Source organism: Ceratotherium simum, chromosome 21, assembly GCF_057802395.1.
Source record: "Ceratotherium simum simum isolate JZ-2026a chromosome 21, ASM5780239v1, whole genome shotgun sequence".
In the NCBI taxonomy this organism is placed as follows: Eukaryota; Metazoa; Chordata; class Mammalia; order Perissodactyla; family Rhinocerotidae; genus Ceratotherium; species Ceratotherium simum.
This window is the reverse complement of record NC_141920.1, coordinates 22,079,834-22,100,669: the sequence shown is the minus strand read 5'-3', so window position 1 is coordinate 22,100,669 and position 20,836 is coordinate 22,079,834. Positions and strand designations below refer to the sequence as shown.

The following is a 20,836-nucleotide window of genomic DNA, read 5'->3' as shown; positions in this document are numbered from 1 at the left end:
CGACCCAGGGCTCCCTCCATTCTACAGAACAGCCCTCCATGGCTTGAACCCTTTTGCCTGTCATTCAGGGTTGTTCACAACCTGGACACTGCTGACTCCTCTCACTTCATCTCTTGGGACTCCTTCCCACATAAAGTGCTCCCCCAGCTACAGAATCCTTCTCAGGCACAACGTGAACTTTCCCATCTCCGAGCTGTCGTTCACACAGTTCCCTTTGCCTGGTGCACCCACCTCCTTCAAAGCCCAGCTCAAACGCTGCCTGTTTCAGGACTTGCCCTGATCCCCCTGGGCAGTCACCCTCTTCCTTCCTCTAGGTCTTATCATCCTGGATCGTGATGGCTTCCTGAAGCTTTGCGAGGGCCATGTCCCACGGCCCAGCGCAGCCTGGACACAGATCAGGAACTCAGGGAACGCAAGGGAGGGCTGGGCTTTGTTCTGTTTCTCAGGGGACAGTACAGAGCCCCGGGAAACAGACCAGTTCATTTTCTGATGTATTTTGTGTGTCACAGTCACTCCACCATTTCATCTACATCCTATAGCAGGCTGCAGGGTTTCTGGGCAGGTATTTTTGGAATTATTATCCCCAATATTCAGATGAGGAAACTGAGGTCAGAGCCCCAGATCACACAGGGAGAACTTTCCTGTGGTCCCAGGGCAGGGCTCCCTAGGCCTGAACACGGATCCTGAGGCAGGGGCTGCTGGGAGAAGTCTCAAGGTGAACCCCACCCCAGGAGGCCAACACCCCCTAACACACCAGGAGGTTGAGGGGCCAGGGGGGTGATGGTTCTTGCTTCATGAGTTTTCTCAGCGACATCTCAAGAATGCGTGTGGGAGGCTGGATGGCAGAGGAAATCAGAGCCTTGGAGTGGAGAACCAGCCCAGGCTGGCCTGCTGGAGGATGAAGAACCACAGGGGACAGAGAGGGGCCATCCGGCTGAGATCAGCCATGCCCTGGCTGACCCATAGATTTCTGAGAAAAAGAGATGGCTGTTGTTTTAAGCCTCTAAATTTGGGGCTTCTTTGTTACTCGCAGGAGCTAGCTGATACAACCAGACCAGTAGTTCTAAGCATGGACAGGGGACCAGCAGCACCAGTATCAACTGGGAATTTGTTAAGAATGCAAATTCTCAGCCCACACTCAGACCTACTGAATCAGCAGCTAGGTGGGACCCAGTGATCTGGGTTTTAACACACTTTTCTGGTGATTCTGATGTATCTTCAAGTTTGAGAACCACTGATCTAGATGATGGTTTAAAACCACTCTTGGCACATGCCTAGCACACAGTAAGCATCCTCCACATGCTGCCTATTCTCCTGATATATGGCCTGGAATGTTCCCCTTCTCCCGCCCAGAGCACCTGCCAGCCCCACAAGTCCCAGTCTGGGTCTGCTGTTCCCACGCTGGGTAGGGCAGCCCTTTGCTGTGTGACCTCAGGTCTGGCCTGGGCCCTCTCTGAGCCTCCAGCCATTTCAGGGCCCTTGAATCCACGACAACCAGGGGTGGGTGACTCTGAGACCTGCTCACACCTCTGCAGCTCTGATGCCTCGGACCCAGGGCCCGGCACACGGTGATCTGAGATGGTGGGGAGGGGCAGGGTGTGGCCCTACCTGCCCAAAGTTCCAGGGTATGCTGCTAATGAATTTGGCTGAGCCCTGGTAGATGAAGCCCTGCTGGGTGAGGACGTACTCCTGCCGCTCCTCCTCCGAGTTCAGGTACACGGCGTCCGCTGTGGGTGGGAAGGAAAGGGCCTCAGCTCTGGGCCTGGTGGGGCCCCACATCCTTGTAGATATGGCAGATAGGGTGCCAACTCCCAGGGCCAGCCGGAGTCTCCCAGGCCCTCTATCTTTTAGTAAGAAAAACTAATCACCTAATAACCGCATATCAATGAGATAAGGTGTTATCAGCTAGTCACAACAATGGCTGTCATTTATCCAACACTCATCCCATGCCAGGACCCCCGATAAGCGTGTGACATACATTACCTTGTTTAACCTCCACAAGAGCCCTGTGAGGAGGGGATCCTTGAAAGCCCCATTTTACAGATGGGGAAACTGATCCAACACAAGAGACCAAGGAGCACCGGATCAGGAGTCAGCACCCCCAGCTCTGACCCTCCCTCGCTCTGTGACCCTGGGCAGGTCCCCTCCTCTCCCCCACCTCACTGTGTTCCCTGGGAGTAAAATGGGATCGTGGATCTGAAAGGTGGGGCACAAGCTGAAGCCCTGGGCCAGCGGGAGGCAGGAGCATGATCCAGGGTGGAGAGAAAGCCGGGGGAGGGTCACCACGGCTCAGGGGAGGTGGGGTCCCGTCCAGCCTCGGGGGCAGGGAGGGAGGGCCGCCTGGAGCAGGTGGCATCTGAACATTGCCTTGATGACATTCTAAGCAGAGGAGCAGAGAGAGCAAAGGCGCCGCTGCAGGAACCTGCAGGCACTCAGGTCCCTGCAGCTAGCGACCATGGAAAAGGGGGCTGAGGCAGTTGGGGCCAGATGGCCGGAGGTCAAAGGTCAGAAAGAGAAAGACAAACCCTCGGTGTTTCGCCATCAGAATGAGAGTGTCAGCGCAGGTGGAGGAACTGTCCCCACACCGGCCCGAGAAGCCAGGACTGTGACGTGTCTCCTTCTGGTGAAGTGGGGGCTCTACCCTGTCAGTGTGGGAGCTCGGCGGCAGGAAGGGCCCGCTTCCCAGGCAGAGCCCGCCCTCTGCCCCAGAGGGAGAGCAGCTTCTCGCCAGCGCCCCCACCGCTCTGAGCCCGGCTTCCTGCCTGCTCACGGCTCCCGCCCTGGGATGTGGGTCACTGTGGTCACTGTGCTGCTTGGCTGACCTCTGCCTCAACCCTCTGGGCAGGTCAGGGGCAGGGCTGGAGGAAGGGACACTTTCTCCAGAGCCTCGGTCCCCGTTGCCTGGACTCTGAACCCCTGCGGTGCCGGTGGGGCGGGGACTCTGGCACGGTACCGCTCCACGGGCCGCGCTGCCCACTAGCTGTTAGCTCTGCAGGTCGATGAAAATCAAAATGAGCACAGTGTGGGTCCAGCAGGGCCACTTCTGTCCCCAGAAACCGTTCCACGTGGCCACAGGGCATGTGCGCAAGGGCGCTCATTGCGACGCCCGCCCTGTGATGAGCCACTGGGGACGACCTCATGTCTGGGTGTGGGGGGCCAGATAAATGAACCATTCACATGGGCAAGATCCGGGCACTCCCGGCTCTTACAAAGCACGAGCAGATGTATGCAGACCGAGGTGGAGAGATCCTCAAGACGTATCGTAGAGGGAAAAAGAAAACCAAGTTGTAGGCTGATGTATACCGGGGGATCCTTTTACGCTTGCGAGACAGAGAACTCCATTAATACAGCGATGTCTCCAGGCACATACACCCGAATCTAAGGAGATGAGCCCCCAAGACAGCTAACAATGGTGTTCCCCAAGGAGGGGAGTCCAGGGGGCTGTCTCTCTGTAGTGCCTGAAGCTTTTATAAAGAGGATGTTCTCATGTCTTACTGCTGTAATTAGAACTAAAAACCACAGTATGTAAAGGAGAAAATAAAAAATCTTTCTGCCCAAATGTGTTATAAAGTGCCCCAAAATGGAGAAGAAAAAATAAAGCAATGGCCCAGTAAGAAGCTGGTTATCTGAGGCTGGAAAGGCCAGAATTTCTGCCCTGGGCCTGGGCTTTGAGAAGGAACACCCCATTCCCAGGCTGAGGCCCCCCCACAAGGCCTCTCTCTCTGCCTTGCTATGTGAGAGCAGGAAGGAAACAGATGGTCGGATCCAACTGCCTCGTTAGTCAGAAGGGGAAACTGAGGCCCGGCTAGGGGCGTGGCAGGCCCTGTCTCTTCCTTCCTGCTCCAGACAGCCTCAGCTCTTTCTCTGACTCTCTGGTTTCGTCCAGCATTGTCCACTTACTTGCTGAAGGAGCTGCCAAAAGCCACTTAAGCTCTCTGAGCCTCAGTTTCCTGTCTGTGAAATAAGGATGCTGAGATCTCCCCCTTGGGATTGTCAAGAGGAGTGATTGAGAGAGCGCACAAGGAGGCACTTAAGTAACCACACTGCACCTGCCCGCCTGTCCTGGCTACCCCCACCCCTCCACCTCCCTCAGTTTCCCTCTCCCAAGCCAGGGAAGCCCACATGGGGTGGGATCCCTTGGTAGCTGTGTGGCCTTGGGCAAATCATTTTGCTTCTGCGAGCCTGTCTCCTCATCTGTAAACGGGAATAATAAGAATACTCACGTCACAAGGTTTCTGGGAGGCTGCAGCATGGAGCTGCAGAGTGGGCCTCACTCAATCCACTTTGATGTCTCTTCTGCCCCATTCCCCACCCTCAGTGGCCGCCCCATGGGTGGGTCTAGCCCTGCCCATCTCCCCACTCCACCCATGGATGGAGCGTGGCTCACCTGGGCACCAGCTATTGAAGAGCAGGGTGAAGTGGCCCAGCATGAAGCTGGAGCCCTGGTAGCCAGTGGAGGCCTCCAGGCTGAGGCGGTACAGGCCGACGGGGGCATTCGCCGGGGTGCTGAGCTGCAGCGAGAGGGCGCTGTCCTGCTTCTCCACCACTGAGGCCGTCCAGGCACCCTCCTCCACAGCATTGGACAGTGGGAAGCGGGCCTTGGTCCCGGCCTCGTTGCTGGGGTCTGGGCCTGTGGAGGGAGAAAGCAGGGCCATGAGCAGGGGGTGGTGAGGGAGGGTGGGAGCCAGTGCTGGCAGGGGCGGAGCACATTCCTGGGGTCCCATGGGCCTGAGTTTGAGGCCTAGTTCTGCCACTAACCACTGAGGGAACTTTGGCAAGAGGTTTCATCTCCCTGAGCCTTGGTTTCCTCGTCTGTCAAGGGGGGATCAGACCCAACCCTGCAGGGTGGTTTTGTGGGAATGCACGAAAAGCTGCAGGCACACGGCAGGTCCTCACCCTCCTGGGAGATTCCTCCCTGGGGAGGGGACAGTGTAGCCTGGGGCAGGGTCTCAGTTACACTGCTCTGGGCTGGCGTGACTTTGGACAAGAGCATCCCTTTCTCTGGACTCAGTTTGCCCCTCCATAGCATGGACAGGAATTAGGCAAGATGCTCCCCAAGGGTCTTCCTTTCCTGCCTAAATCTTTTGCCTGCTAGCATCCTGCTTTCCTGTTCAGAAAAAGAACCCTAGACTCTGAGTAGGATGGGACCTTGGTCCTCTGATGTCCCCATGGGGGCCTGTCTGAGAGCCCCCTTGCTGTCCGCTAGCAGAGGGTGCTGGCCGATACAGGACTAGGTGTTTGTCTCTCCAGGGCACCCTCCAAATTTTGGCCTCTGTGTGTCCATAGGCAGCTCCGAAGAGCTGGTCATAACCATCCCTCATCTCCCGACAGCCATTTACTCTCAGTGAAGTGGCTTATCACGTCCTGTTTCTCCCGAGATCCCTTGTACAGGAGAGAGAATGAAGGCTCAGAGAGGAGGGGTCTCCCAAGGAGATCCCGGGGGTCTGTGGCAGAGTCAGCACCTGAGCCCAGGCCTCGAGGCTGTCCTTTGCAGAGGATGCTCCCTAGTGGGGGTCTCCGGGCTCGGTGAGGTAGACAGCCTGCCCTGAATGGTGCTTTTTCAGCTGGAGGGGAGGGCCCGGCCCAGGCAGGCAGGTCTGAGTCATAGGGAGGGCGAGGGGGCTGGTCACCCTTTCTGGACTTGGGTGACAGAGAGAAGAAACAGAACCTTCTTTGCCTGCTTGGGCAGCTGCCCAGGAGAGTTTATTTTTGTTCTTCTGTCTCCCTCCCTACAGCTCTGCCCACCTGCTGCTGACAATATGGGGGCTGCTCACCAAGGGGCTGTCTCCCAGCACCCAGCCTCCTCCTTCCCTGCCGCCAGCCCCACCTACACCCGGGCCCAAATATAACCATGAACTAATAGGCATGACACAGGCCTCTGGGGCCCTGTCTGGGTGCCAGGAGCCAGATGTAAGCCTTTAAACACTCCTTGTCGTCCAGAGTTGGCATCTGGGGGAGGAGTCGGGCAGCACCGGGGCCCAAGAGCCAGCCTGGGTCTGGTTCCCCTGCTCAGGCCCTGAGCACAGTGTGACCTGGGCTAAGTCACAAGGCCTCTCTGATCTGCAATTTTCTCATCAAAGAAAAAAATAGGCTTAGACCACATGCCTGAGAAGGTCCAATTCCAGGTCCAAGCTCTGTGACCTTGGACAAGCTATTTAGCTTCTCTATGCCTCAGTTTCCTCATCTGTAAAATGGGACCAATTCCAGTACCTCCTCATAAGGTCATTGTGAGGCTTGAAGAAGGGGGGGAAGCGTGAAGCCCCTCACAAGGTACCTGGCACATAGTAAGTGCTTAATAAATAGTAGTTATTGTTTATTAGTGTCCCCACCACCTCCTAAGGCTGTTAGAGGATTCTGTGAGGGAGTTCATAGAAAGCACTGGAAACAGTGACCGGCACACAGCAATTATGCAGTAAATGGGAGCCATCCTCAGTGTCATCAAAAGGGACCATTAAAAGTCAGAGTTCTCAGGCCCAATAACAGATTTTGAGGATTGGAGTGGAACCAATTGAATCACTTCACAGATACAGGAACTGAGGCCGAGAGGGGTGAAGTTGGGGTGACCACATGCCCCAGTTCATGCGTGTGGTCCTGGCGTCACTGAACGGCACCCCCTTCGTTCTCAGAAACGTCCCTGTCGGGACGATCAATGACCTGGTCCCCGTGGTGACCACCTGGGCCAGGCCCCGTAGACGCTGTCACTGCCAACATACAACCCTGGGGATAGGACGGAAACAGATTTCCCTTTCTCTCTGACCCGGGGCAACCGTGCGCATGCGGGTGCGCGTGCGCACACACACGCACATGCACACACACCCCCCTTTCTTGTGAGGGGCCCTGGAGGGTGCGATGTGGACGGGCTGACCCCTGGCCCCTCCGCTGCTACGTAAGCTGGCTTTGAAAATTCCTGGGCTGTGATTCCACACGGTACTCTTTGTGGGACCAGAGATACCGCAGGGACCCCTCTGGGCCTGAATGACCTGGAGACCAGAGGGGTCCTGGCCACTATGCCAGACCCTGGTGGCGGGGGGCCAGGTAGGGTGGATAAGGGGAACCTTCCAGAGGAAAGCCTTCTCTTAGCCTCATAAGGGTTCTTTTCACTCCTTCAGGCTGACCTCACTCCCACCCCACTCTCCCTCCAAGCCCTGGCCCCCCTCGGAGGGAGGCAGAGCTTTCTTCCCGTGACAAGGTTGGTGTTCGTGTACTGTGATCTGTACCCCATGACAGAGCCGTCAGGTCTCGCACAGTCTGGGTGAAATACACAGCATCGGGGCATGTGTGGGGTCAGGCCACACACTCCATTCACCGAGTGACCTCGGCTAGCTCCCTGTTCTCTCTGAGCCTCAGTTGCCCTGAAGAGGTAGGACAGGCTGATCACAAGCCAGAATGTTCCAGCACGGGAGCAGGGTCACCAGGCCAGGCCCGGGGCCGGTTGCTGACCCAAGCCAGGCCTTGAGGTGAGGGCCTAGCTTCCTGGTATTGTCCCCAGGCTTCCTTAGCCCCCGGGAGGGTCTCGGTCACTCCTGCAAGGAAGCTGTGTGAACCCAGAGATACAGTGCCCTCCGTGGCCACCCCAGGAGCAGTGGAAGTGACCAGGGCAGGGCAGCTATGTTTTGAGATAAGTCGGTAGAGACTGGAAAACAGAGATTAGTTGCTGGGGTGGGAAGGTCAGCTGCTCCACAAACCCTGAACTCAGGGCCCTTAGTTACCTAACGCCAGGCTGCGTAGACAAATGCAGAAGGAGGAAGAAAGCGGACGCCGTGGGAGTGACAGATGAAAAATGAGGGTGGGAAATCACTGGCTGCCCAACCTGGTAGCCCACCTACCACCCCATTTCACAGAGGGACACGCTGAGGCCTGGCAGGCTCTTGTGGTGAATAGTGAAATGTGCCCGCTGTGGGGTCACAGTGATGAAAAGCCTCAAGTCTGGGGTCAGGGTTTGAACTTGCTTAGTCCCTAACTCACTGTGTGACTTGGGCAAGTAACTTGACCTTTCTGAGCCTCAATGTTCCCATCTGTAAAATGGGGGTTCATTATGCTTCTAAGACGGGAGGATTCAGGATAAGCATGCATACAGTGGGTGCTCTATAGATGTTGTGATTTTCATCACCCTAAGCCTGACTCTTCTCAGGGCACCATACCCAGCCCTTAACTGTCATGTACCCCAACCTTCCACTTTACAGAGGGGGAAACTGAGGCTAGAAAGATCAGAGACTTGCTGGAGGCCCCTCCAGTCTGTTAGGAAGGGCCCCAAGGGTGCTGGGTGTGTGTGGGGTGCCCCTGAGTAGTGGGTGTTTACCTTCCAGGAGGGAAGGAGAAGGGAGGAAAGGCACAGAGGGGACGTCTGTGGCCAGTCTGCAGGTGCCATGATAAGCCTTATCAAACAGCCTCCCACGTAAATACGGGCCTCAGCCTGCCTGCTGCTCTCTGCCCCCTGAGACCTCAGACAGAGCCAGCCTTTCCCATCCTTGGGCCAGAGTCCCAGCCAGGAGGCTCCTCACTGGCGACCTCCAGGGCATGGTTCCCACCAGAAGCCAAACCAACCGGTTCAACACTCAAGGCCACTTTTCCAGGAATGATGTATAAAGAAGATTGGGTGCTCGGCATCTAGGGATGGGGTGGCTGGGGCCTCAACGTCCCTTCGCCCATCACTGGAGCCCCTGGAGCAAGAACAGCCACTAACATCTACAGGGTACTCCTCCATGTCAGGCCCTTCTCACTTAACAACCGTCCTCCGTGAGTGCTTTCCCCATGATGACGCTCAGGCTCAGAGAGGCTAAGCAACTTGCCCCAGGTCACACAGCGGGCAAGCCGCCCAGTTGGCACCAGAACCCAGGTCTGTCTGTCCAGCCCTCAAGCCTAAGACAGCCTCCTGAGGCTTGGAGAAGGAACTACCAGAACGCAAAACTGCCCACTCAGAGTGCTGGAGCCAGCTGGGTTCTCTCCACCACCCAGACACGACTTGGACCTGATCCCAGAGGCCTGGTCAGGTTGTGTGGATTTTGGGAAGCTGCTGTTGATAAGAGTTAGAAAGTTGTTTTGATATAGGAAAGAGCAAGCAAGATCTTGATGGGCCTGCGTGGTAGGAAGCTGACCCCCAACCCCGGTGATGATAGGTTTTCAGGAACCCATGTAACCAGGGGCACAAGGCTGGGTGACGGGGGCTTCAGTTTCTTCATCTGTAAAATGGGGTTAGTGACTGCTGGGAATTTCGCAGGGGCCAAAGAGGAACCAAGCCACCTGTCCGGTTGTCCATCAGGAGACAATGAATCACAGACGGGGCAGGGCGGGTGGAGGCGGGGAGGGTACTCACCAGTCACGACGCTGAAGGTGAGGCTGTCCACACTGGCCTCGTAATTTCGGCCTTGGAAGTGCAACGTCACTCGGAAGGGCTGGCCCCGCCGCACCACCAGCCTCTCTCGGCACAGGCCGGCCGTGTGGTGGTCTCGGCCATTGGCCTCCAGCTCCAGGTCACATCGCTCCAGAACCAGATCTACAGAAAAGCAGGAAGGCGTGAGCCGTGGTGGCATTCCTCAGCCAGCTGTGACCCCCAGACGCACGGCTGCAGTCCCTGGACATGGGGGCCCTCAGGGCCCTCCGGGAGCCAGCCCTCTCTAGACAGTGGCTATCAGCCCTTCCCCCTCCTAGTCCCCACCCCACCCCATCACCCAGAGGCCGGCGGGGGCCAAATCTCCCTAACTTTTAATCACAAAGTTGTGCCCTCTGCGACTTGTCGGGAGAAGGCTCTGCCACCTCCCGGCTGTGTGACCTCAGGCAACTCAACTTTCCTGGGCCTCAGTTTCCCCATCAGTCCGCAGGTGGGGACAACAGGATCCACCTCAGAGGGCTGTTGTGAGCCACTTGGCACGGCACCTGGCACATAATAAATGCTTACTAAACACGAGCTAGCCGGCCCTGATGGGAGAGGGTTAAGATTCGGCGCTCTCACCGCCGACCCCCGGTTTGTGTCCTGCTCAGGTTGTCACACTGTGGCGGCTGCGTGCTGCTATGATGTTGAAAGCTATGCCACTGGTATTTCAAATACCAGCAGGGTCACCCATGGTGGACAGGTTTCAGCAGAGCTTCCAGACTAAGACAGACTAGGAAGAAGGATCTGGCCACTCACTTCAGAAAAAATTAGCCAGGAAAACCCTATAAATAGCAGCAGAGCATTGTCTGAGACAGCACTGGAAGTTGAGAGGATGGCGCAGAAAGACCAGGCAGGGTTCAGCTCTGCCATACACAGGGTTGCCTGGAGTGAGAATCGACTCTGTGACACTAACAACAAAAACATGAGATATTCTTTCGCAGTTGGGGGATGCTTTCTGTAAAAACACAGGCGGTGTTGGGTATAGGTTAATTACACAGGCTTCGCCTTTCAGGTTCAATTTTCAATTTACAGGAAATACGCAGGACTGAGGAACACGTTAAACACAGAACCAGGATGCGATCCACAAAATTCATACTCTGGGAAACTATAGGCAAAAGATCTGGTTTCTTTAACAAATAAATTGCAAGAACAAAATGAAAAGAAAAAGTTGAAGGGGGAAGGTACAGATTAAGAGAAACCTAAGAAACATTCCTAGACATTGTGTTGTGTGGGCCTTATTTGGATCTTGATTTAAAAAACTGTTTAAAAATATTTTTTACACGTATGAGACAACGGGAAATTTGAACGCTGATAGAATAATGGTGATATTAAAGAATTTTTGTTAATTTATGTCTAAAAAAAGAGAGTCCTTATCCTTCAGAGATACTTATTGAAATATTTACAGATTAAATGATGTGATGTCCGGGATTTGCTTCCAAATAATGGGGAGGGGGTAAGATACGGGTACAGAAGGCAGGAGTAGCCATGGGTTGGTGGTTGGGACTGGGTGATGAGAATGTAGGCATTTATTATTCTGTCCTCTCTACTCTTACGTATGTTCAATATTCTCCATAATAAAAGGTTTTAAAAATGACAGGGGTTTGGGAGTCTTCTGGACCTGGGTTTCAGTTCTGCTGTGCTGCTGTGTGATCCTGGACAGGTGTCTCTCCCTCTCTGTGCCTCCTTCTCTGAAGCCTTCACGGACTGCTGTGAGGTCTAGGAGAGGATATTGGGACACCCTGTCCCCGGCATCTAGGTTAGGGCAAAAGCTTGATATGTGAGATTTCTACTTATAGCTTCAGAGGGAGCTGAAGACCAGAGAAGGGGTAGGGGTGATGGGTGGGTGGGGGTCTGAGAGAAGCACAAGATTCATAAACCTTGGTGAGGTCAAGGTTAGGAAGACCGTAGGGTGGGGGGAGTGGGCAAGACAGACTCAGAGCTGTGGGGCCCTTGGAGAGGATGTGGTCCAACCGGGGTCCAGGGGCAGGGATTTGCCCAAGTCACCCAGCAAGTCAGCCTTCCACTGGGACATTGACCCAGGTCTCCTGCCTCCTGCCATGGAGTATCCCAAAAGTGAGGTGCAAATGCCCAGCGTCTGCTGACGGCTTCTACGTGGATTATCTCCACTCGCATAGGACAATCACTCTCTCTGTTTTGTAGAGAGAGACAGTACGCGGCCCCAGGTCCCACGGCACACAGCGGCGCTGGGATTTGAACCCGGGTTGTAGATTCTGGAGTCTGTGCTGGTAACCACCTCACTCCTGGCTCAGGGTTTGGTCTCCACCCTCCCCCCCTTCCCCTCCCTCCCCCCTCCCTCCCACGTCCTGTGTTGTTCTCGAGCCTGGGAGGAGACCTGGGGAAGCTGACCCCTGCAATCACAGCAGGAGAGACCTCCACTGGCGGCAAGGAAGAACTTCCTGCTGGCCTGCTGGGGTGAGAACATACTGTTTCGGGAAACTTCTACTCCAGGGAGCTTAAGCAGGAAAGAGACCACCTTGTTCCCCTGGGAGACCTTAGAGAGCCGGTCAGTCCTTGGTCTGGGGCACACGGAGCACTTTCTCAGGCTATTGTCTGAAGAAGCGTTTCCAGAAATCATGCCCATCTCCAAAGGCGCAGGAACGCTGGGGTCTAGAGGCATAGGACTTCTGTGTTGAGAAAGGACCCGGGGTCTTCCAGGCCAGGGGACCCTGGAGGAAGTGGCCACTGTGGCAATGGGACAGGGGGCTCATCATAGCTGGCATCTCCAGGGTCCCCCAGCCCCACTGAGCCCCACTCATAGGGACAGGAGTGGGAAATTGCACTGTGGACAAGTGGCCACCAAGGGGACCTGTCACAGCCAGTCCTGAGCTGGCTTTTGATCCCATGTGTTGGGGAGCTGGGTCACAGAGAGGGACAAAGGCGGCCTGAGGTCACACAGCAGGCCAGGCAGATGGTGGTTCCTCCCGCTCATCCCCGCTCCGCCGGTCCCGTGTCCTGCTCCACACTCCCTCTCCCCACCCCTCCTTCCTGGGGGTGCAGGGGTACGGAGGCCATCCCCAAATGGACCTCACCCAAGAGTCAGCCGGACGCTGGGTCCCGCAGCATTAGTGCAGGACATGGTCCGTGGTCGGAGCCCCTCCCCTGGGAGGGGCAGGTGGGAAATTAACTGAGCCCCTTCACCACTCCTCTCAGCCCTCACAGACGCACCATGGCTGCCATTATTGTCCGTGTCGTACAGGAAAGGAAACTGAGACTAACAAGCAGCCAAGAACTGCGGCTGCAGAACTTGAGGGCCGGAAGGGACCTATGAGAACATGCCTGCTCTCAGCCCACTTCCCCACAGGACGCTGGAACCTCCTCTCTGGCCCCCGGGGCCAAGGAGTCAGCCAGGCTTGGCTTGCCCACCACCAGGGACAGCACCCATGCCTCCTCCCAGCTGGCAGGGACCAACTAAAGCTAAGTGATCTGAGGCCAGGCCAGCACCCTCTGCACAGCTGAGGACAGGTGACAATGGTGCACTGTGCACAGTACTTTGCAACACACGTTCATGTTCCACTGCCTCCTCTGATCCAGGGAGGCAGGGGTTAATGATTATGCCCTGGTGATGGGGAAACTGAGGGCCCAAGCAGAGCCAGGACGGGGAGCCAGGCACCTTTCACCCAGCCCAGCCCTCCTGTTGCTCTCCAAATCCGGGACTGAAGGATTGAGCCCCAGCCCAGTCCTGCCCTCCATTGCACCCGTGGGACCACCAAGACCAGGGAGGGATGGTCAGGCATGGGGCCCTGAGTGGCCACAGTGCTGATCTTGATACTCACCCTTGGCCATGGTCAGGTGGTGGCGGTGGCTCCTCAGACTGTTGTCAGGACCCTCCAAGTGCAGGCCCCTGGCACAGGCACTGTGGAGGCTGAGAGCAGTGGGAACTTATAGCCCGCTTCGGGGCGGGCCGGGGGCGGGGCCACACGGGGAGGCGGGGACCTGGTGAGGCCACCCTTGCCCACGCTTGCTCTCAGCCAGCCGCTGGGGCGCACCCAGGGGCAGGAGCCCCAGGGAGGGAGGGACGGGCAGCCGGGCAAGGGCGCCCCCTGGGGGAATGGGCAGAGTGCAGGGCTGGGCCAGCATGGACAGGACACACAATTAGAACAGGACACACAGACACATCTGGACACAGAAATACACACATGAAGGCACAGACACACACTTGCACCGGGGCACACAGCACACCTGGATACGCAGACATGGACCCCTAGTCAGGTCAGACCCCGGGTCAAGAAGACACACACACTCAGACACAGATACACACGGAGCAGACAGAGACACACAATCAGAGGTAGGGATGTGGATGCACAGAGACACAGACACACTCTGACAGATACAGCAGATAAACCAGGACACACAGACACAGTGACATGGACACTAAAATCACAGAGATGTGCCAGGACATATACAGCCAGACACACAGAGACAGGGGCCCACCAAGAGCCACATACAAATTAGCGGGTGTCCAGATGTCCCCAGACCCACATAGACAGACCTCACAGAGATGCGGACACAAAATCAGATCGGGGCACCTATAGACACACGAAAATGCAGATTCTCTGAGATGGACACACGTGCAAACACAACTCATGTACAGACATCAGACACACCCACAAAGACAGACATACCAGCACCTCTTCCTATAGCAAAACCCAGATAATCTGCCTATTTCATCTGTCCCTCAGTCCGTCTAATCATCCGTCCAACCGTCTATCCACTCATCCACTCCCCACCCCCCCACCTACCCACCTACCCATCTATCCACTCACCCCTCCCCCCCTCCCTCCCTCCCTCTCTCCCTGATGTTCCTTGCAGGCCCACTGTGTGCCAGAGAGGAACAAAGCCAACCTTCCAGGGACTCAACCTCTGACCCCTCAAACCCAGCACCCTGGGGGGCCCATTGCCATCCTGGTCCCTCCGGTCCCCCGGTCTCCTGTGCTTCTCATCCACCATGAGGCCTGTGCAGGGAAGGTCTCTGGAGAGACAGAGGTCTGTGGGCTTCCCCCAGCTCTTTTTCTGGAGTAAGTTCCATATCTATTGATGGATTTGGGCTACAGAACTGGCCCGTTTCCATTCCCATGTGACACCGTGCAGGGAATAAACCTGTGCTGTTTTAGTGGACGTTTGTCCCCTGGTCAATGGGCCCTGCCCGGGGTCTTAGTGAACAAACTCAAGCCGTCGTGTTGGGCCCTGCTGACCTGCAAAATAGCCCCATGGGTGAGCCTGTAAATGCCCCATTTGACAGATATTCTTGCAGAAACTGTTCCCTGCATCTGGCAAGTGCTCAGAGGAAGGAGCAGGGTGAGTGAACGTTGGTCAAGAAGCCAGGGTTCGAGTTCCCACTCTGACCTTGACCAACTGTGTGGTCATGGCCACAGGCAGGTATCTCGGCTCTCCAGGCCTCAGTTTCTCCCTCTGCCAAAGGGGGGCAAGAATTCCTCCCCCACAGGCCTGGAGTAAGACTCAACCAAAATGACTCAGGTCCAGCACCTAGTACGTAGTGAGCACTCGATAACTGGGGTCCCTGAGCTGTGGAATAAAAATGCCCAATGCCCCAGAACGTGGCCCGAGGGACCGGGACCTGGAAGAGAAACAGGAGGCCCGGGGACAGTCAGCCTTTGCAGAAAGCAGGCTGCGGGCGGTGTGTTCCTATAAGTGGCAGCCCTGCCCTGAATGAAAGGGTGGCTTTTGTCTTTGTCCCTTCTTTCTCATTTGAAAATGAGCTGTTCTTTTCCACTCAGTACTAATTCTCCTTTATCACCCCACCCGGAGGTTCCCTGGAGGACAGGAATCCACTTGGAGTATTTCTAGAATACCCGTCAGGTTGTTCCTGGTGCCCGGCGTGGGCCTTGGCACAGAGCCCCACGCCCTACCCGACCCAGTCAGCTGCCTCCTCTTCCTTCCTCTCCCCTTTTCCAGAGAACGGTGGCCACCTCAGTGACACAATCTTGAGCAATCCCAGGACAGGCAGTCGGGGTCAGGACCGGCTTCTGAGAAGCGGCAGGCAGAGTCCACAGCCCAGGCTGGGCCCCAAGACCTGGATACTAGTGACCAGGGGGAATTCCTTGCCCCGGTCTGGGCCTCAGTTTTCCCATCTGTTCAGAGAAGCTGGGAAACCCTGCCTTGTCTTACCTCATTGGGCAATGAAGGATTCAAAACTCCATTTTACTGAGGAGGAAACTGAGGCCCAGAGAGAGTGGTCATGGGCTCAATGTCCCCAGACAGTGCAGGCAGGGGTCTTTCATTATCCCATGCAGTGGAAATGCTGTGCAGTGGTTAGATCAGGGCGCATCTGGGGTCACTCTTGGCTGTGCGACCCTAGGCAAGTTACTAGACCTCTCTGAGCCTCAGTTTCCTCCTCTATAAAATGGATATAAGAGTCCCCACCTCTGGATATTAGACATAATGTCTGTTCAGTGCCGGGCACATAGTAAGTCCTCAATAAATGTCATCTAAAAATTTTTCTGATGATGTCATCAAGAGTCAGGACTCCCCTTCCCCCACTAAAGGGAGGTTCCTGTGTGTAGGTGAAGCAGGCTGCAGACAAAGTAGAATATTTGGTGGGGGAGGGTGCTCAGAAGAACTCTCCGCCTCCCAAATAAGTCTTGTACCCGAGGTCACCATTGACCTTGTACCTACCTGAACACCACCATTAGAGAGATCCGTTCTTCACTTCCACGAGGATTTCCAGGCCTCGGGGTGGAGACAAAGGTGAATTTTTAGAACTTTTGAATAACCCATTACCAGCCAGATGTCCCATTTAAATCTTACAATATGATTCTTGTCATTCATTAAATGAGGAAACTGGGACTCAGAGAGGTGAAGTGACTTTTCCGGGGTCACACAGTCAGGAAGTGGGGCCGTGGAACCTGGGGTGGGTTCCAAAGCCTGTGCTGGCTCTAACATGGTTCAGAGGTCAGTCCTACTCACCTCGCCCCGAGGGGTGGGGCCTCAGGGGCCTGGGTCATGTCCGGTGCTATAGCCTCGGCAAGTGAAGCCTCTGAGGGCTGTGGTCCGTGCTTCTGACCCACAGTGTCTGGTCAGCAGACATTCAATAAATGTTTATGGCATGAGAGAGGGAGGGATGAGTCAGAGAGCATTGAAGGAACACTAGAAGGAAGGAAGGAAGTAAAGGAAAAGGATTCAGGTTCAGAGAGGTTGGGGAATCTGCCTGAGGTCACACAGCACAACTGGGCTCCCAGGCCCTGGTTGGGCTCAGCCATTCCCCAAGGACAAGGGACCCCACACCAGAGATGGCCCTGGATGGCTGAGCTGGGAGGGGAGGGAGGGCAGGGCAGTAGTGGGTGGGACCACAATAGGGCATTTGAAGGCCTCGGCTTTTCTACCCACTGGTGACTAATGGCAGATGAGCAGCGTCTGGCATGAGGAAGCCCAGGGAGGTGAGGCCAGACTCCCCTGAGGTGGGATGGGGTGAGGTCGGCATGTTAGGACAGGGGCCTTGGGGAAAACGTCAAGGGGCAGGCGTGACCTCTCAGGCCCTGTGAGAGGGAGCGTGGCGGGTGGCCCGTCCAAGGCAGGATCCGGGCATCTGATTAGGGAAGGCCCTCAACGTGCCCATTTTGCAGATGGAAAACTGACCCAGACATCTTGTCTTCAGCCCTGCCCCACAATGCATCCCCATCCCCACTGCCCGTGCCCCCGGCATTGGGCCTCAGTCTCAACCATACCACTGAAGCTCTGGACCATGGGCCCTTCAGTTCACCTCTCTGAGGTCTCAGTTTCCATTTCTGTAAGTAGAAATCACGCCCCAGACCTCACAGGACTGACGTGAAAGCCTCGGAGCCAAAGGGAGCCTTCCAGGAAGCGGTCTGAGCCCGCCCCTCCTCTGCCGAAACGCCTCGGGGGAAAGTTGGAGCTCTTCAGCCAGGCATTCGAGGCCCCGCAGGTCTGGCCCAACTTACCCTCCGGTCGAATACCCCACATTCGTACACTCCAGTCTCACCAGACACTCTCCTAGCCTCCAAAGGCACCCTGTAATTTTACCTGCCTCCAGGCCTTTGCTCAAGCTGTGCCCTCTACCCGCGATGCTCTCCCCTCTTCACCTGTCAAAGTTTTACCCAGGCTTTATGCCCCACCCAAAGGCCACCTCCTCCTGGAACCCACCCAGAGCAGGACTTTTCTCTTGCCCCCAGCACCCACAGGCCACAGTCACAGTCTGCCTTGTACAGGGACCAGTATATGTGAGTCTCCATCTCCCTCCACCTACATGGCTCTTAGTGGCCACTCAATAAATGTTTGTTGAATGAACAAGTGACCTACGCCATAGAGCGAGAGAGAGAGAGAGAGAAAGGGAAAGAGGAAAAGGCTTGTCCAAACCTGGCCAGGCTCCATTAGCCCAGAGCCTTGGCTGGCAGGATTTGTGGTGCTGGTTGCCTGTGGCAGGACCAGAAGCCAGGGTGTGGTGCTGGGGCCCCTCAACCCTTGTTGCCTCCATCGTGAGATGTCTCAGCCCAACGTACTCTCCAAACACACCACCTCCAATCCCAGGACAGCCACTGGGAGATGAAGCAAGGGCAGATCTGGGGATGTTTGGGTAGCAGAGTAGGAAGACCCACTGCTGAGCCTCAGAGAAGGCAAACAACTTTCCCCAGGTCACACAGCAAGATGGGGCAGAGTCAGGATGGGGCCTCCAAACACTATAGAAAAGTAAGTAGTGGCTCTGTACCTCTACCCCCCATTCTGAAATTTTAGAACGCTACTTTTATTTGCCCTGCAGTTGGGTATTGCATTGTAACAGGGAGTGGGGTGGAACATGAGGCCTGCGAGGTGGAACAGTGGTGAGCTGGTGTGGCTGGGGCTGACAGGGGTCCAACAGCTCCAGGCTCCAGCCCTGGTCCCCCTCTTACTGGCTGTGTGGCCTCTAGTCTCAGTTTCCTGTAAAAAGGGACTCAAAACCCCCAGCCTCCTGGGCTCAGAGGAGGACATCCAAAGGAAATGAAAGTCCCTCCCAGGGAGAGTAAGCGCATTCTGTTATTGTTGTCACCATTAACTCGCTACAGTTCTTAACTCTCCGGACACCCAGGGAATAGAGAGTCTTAGGATCTTTGGAGAGTAGAATCCTGACCATTTCAGGCAGTAAGATTTGCTTTCCTCATAGGAAAACCCACTTCAGAGCCTTACTCACCACCAATTAGCACTTACTTGGCATATGACCCTAACAAAGATCGTTGCCTGATGTAACATCCCCCAAAGGTTAGAAGTTAAGACGTTAGGGTTGGGGAGAAGAAACACTTGAGGTGGGAGGTGCCAAGAGAGGGAGATGTCAGAAGAACCACACAAGCACGCCCGGGAGCTCTGATGCTGGTCAGATCTGGGGCCATTTGGAGCTGGGTAAATGGTCCTGCCCACTCTGCCCAGCCTCACGGGGCAATCATCGGAGGCCGTGACAGTGACCAGGAGGCAGCCTGTGGTAGAGGCACTTTGTGATCTGCACATTGGGCCCAGGAGTCAGTTTTCGCTCCTTTCCTACTTCTTCTAGCAGCGTGGCTCCGCTATAAGGACACAGGCTTGGGAGCTCAACAGACCTGGGTTCGAATGCAGCCCTGCCATTCACTCTCCTGTGTGGTCTTGTGTAAGTCACAGCCCTTCCAAGCCCCAGTATCCTCATCTGTAAAATGGTTAAGATAATAATAGTGCCTACTTCTCAGGCTTCTTGTGAGGTTTAACACCATGCCTGGTAGAGAGTAATCCCTCAAAAAAGGGTGGTTGATTATTTGACAGTAAAAGGAATGAAGTGCTGATGCACGCTGCAACACGGAAGAACTGCAAAACCATTATGCTCAGAGAAAGCCAGTCACAGAAGACCACATATTGCATGATTCTATTTATAGGAAATGCCCAGAATAGGCAAATCCGTAGAGACAGAAAGTAGATTAATGGGCGTCAGGAGGTGAAGGGAGGGGGGAATGGGGAATGACTGCTAATGGGTACGGGGTTTCTTTGGAGGGTGAAGAAAATGTTCTAAAATTAGATTGCATGATGGTTGCACAAACCTGTGGATATAAAACAGTTGAACTGTATGTACACTTTAAATGGATGAATTTAATGGAGTGGAATTATATCTCAATAACATGGTTTTTAAAATTGGTGGTTGATGAAAAAAACAAATAAACAAAGAGCCAGGAATAAAGCTCTGAAAGTCTTTGCAAATATTGTCCCATTCTCAAATCAAAAACCTAAGAGAAACAATTGCATATGTTCCCAAGGGATGTGTTCAGGGAGGGTCTTTATGGCATTGTTGTTATGGCAAAAACTGGCCATAACCTAAGTGCCCAGCAAAGGGGGATGGATAAATAAGCCATACCTGGGAATATTATGCAGCAGTTAAAAATGGAAGATGTAGTCCTCTGTGTATGGACATGGAAACAATGCCAAGTCATAATGTTGAGAAAAGAGAACAAATTGCAGGACATTATGTGGGGTATGATTCTGCAGGACTGCTCATTTTCCAGGAGAACAGATAAATAAATACATGTAAAATATGTAAATATAAATACACAGAAGAAAGTTTGGAAAAACCACTCCAAATTGCTGACAGTGGTGATAGGGGTGCAGGCCATGACTGGGCGGTCAGTAGTGGTGATTAAAGGTGGAAGGTGATTCCCTGGAAGGTGAGAAAAATTTTAAGTGAGGAAATGTCTTTACGTATCACTTAGATAATTAAAGATTACATTTTAAAAAGAAAAGAATAATCCGTTTTACATTTAGAATTGAGCTTTTATAAAAATGGAAATACTCCAAAATAAAGAAATGCTGGCAAAATTGGTAGAAAAAATATAGACAGAGATAAAACAGAAAATAAATGTGCCAAAAAAAAAAAATCCACAATCAACTCATAAAATACTTTTATCAATTCTGGCGTCATCTTACAAAACCAAACCCACAAGCGCAGCACGTGGATAAAGAGGAGATTCGTGAGGAGAGTTCGCACATCTGAAATTTGGAATTTCGAGGATTGTATGCTGAGTTTCTGTTTACTTCACAACCCTATTTATATCTTAAAATGCTTCTGGAACACTCCTCCACACAGACACACAAAGTCCGAGAAAGTGCTTGAAAAATCTTTTACTTTGTTAAAAGGAGGTTCAGAGAGGTGAAGTGACTTGCTCATGGTCACACAGCTTGGAAGGGGCAGAGCGCGTGCTCCAAAGTCCATGCTTATAAACCATGCTGCTGGGACTTCATGCAAGGGGAGTTAAACTTTGCAGCGGGTCAAGCTCCCGTGACCATTGGGTCTCCTGGAGACATGGGGGATGAACCACCCCGATTCTGCGACATTCCCCAGCATCTCCCCACCTTAGGCTGAGTCATTGGTTGTGTCTGCCTGGCACACCCAGTTCAGTCCATAAAAGTCAAACACTTTCTTTCATGGAAATAAATGACTCTGTAGGGCAGTGGCTGAGCTTGTCCGACTAAATGGAACACGTGTTT

General features: G+C 54.4%; 1 protein-coding gene across 1 annotated transcript in view; it reads right to left on the bottom strand.

Moving 5' to 3' along the window:
- TGM2 (transglutaminase 2) overlaps window positions 1-13,247 on the bottom strand; it is a 33,421-nt gene extending 20,174 nt beyond the window's left edge. The window contains exons 1-4 of the mRNA XM_004430411.3: window positions 13,165-13,247; window positions 9,314-9,493; window positions 4,388-4,630; window positions 1,609-1,727 (exon numbers count right to left, since the gene is read on the bottom strand). Coding sequence (XP_004430468.2) covers window positions 1,609-1,727; window positions 4,388-4,630; window positions 9,314-9,493; window positions 13,165-13,174 — 552 coding nt within the window. The 5' untranslated portion in view covers window positions 13,175-13,247. The remainder of the gene's footprint in view (window positions 1-1,608; window positions 1,728-4,387; window positions 4,631-9,313; window positions 9,494-13,164) is intronic.
- Between the last annotated feature and the right edge of the window lie 7,589 nt (window positions 13,248-20,836).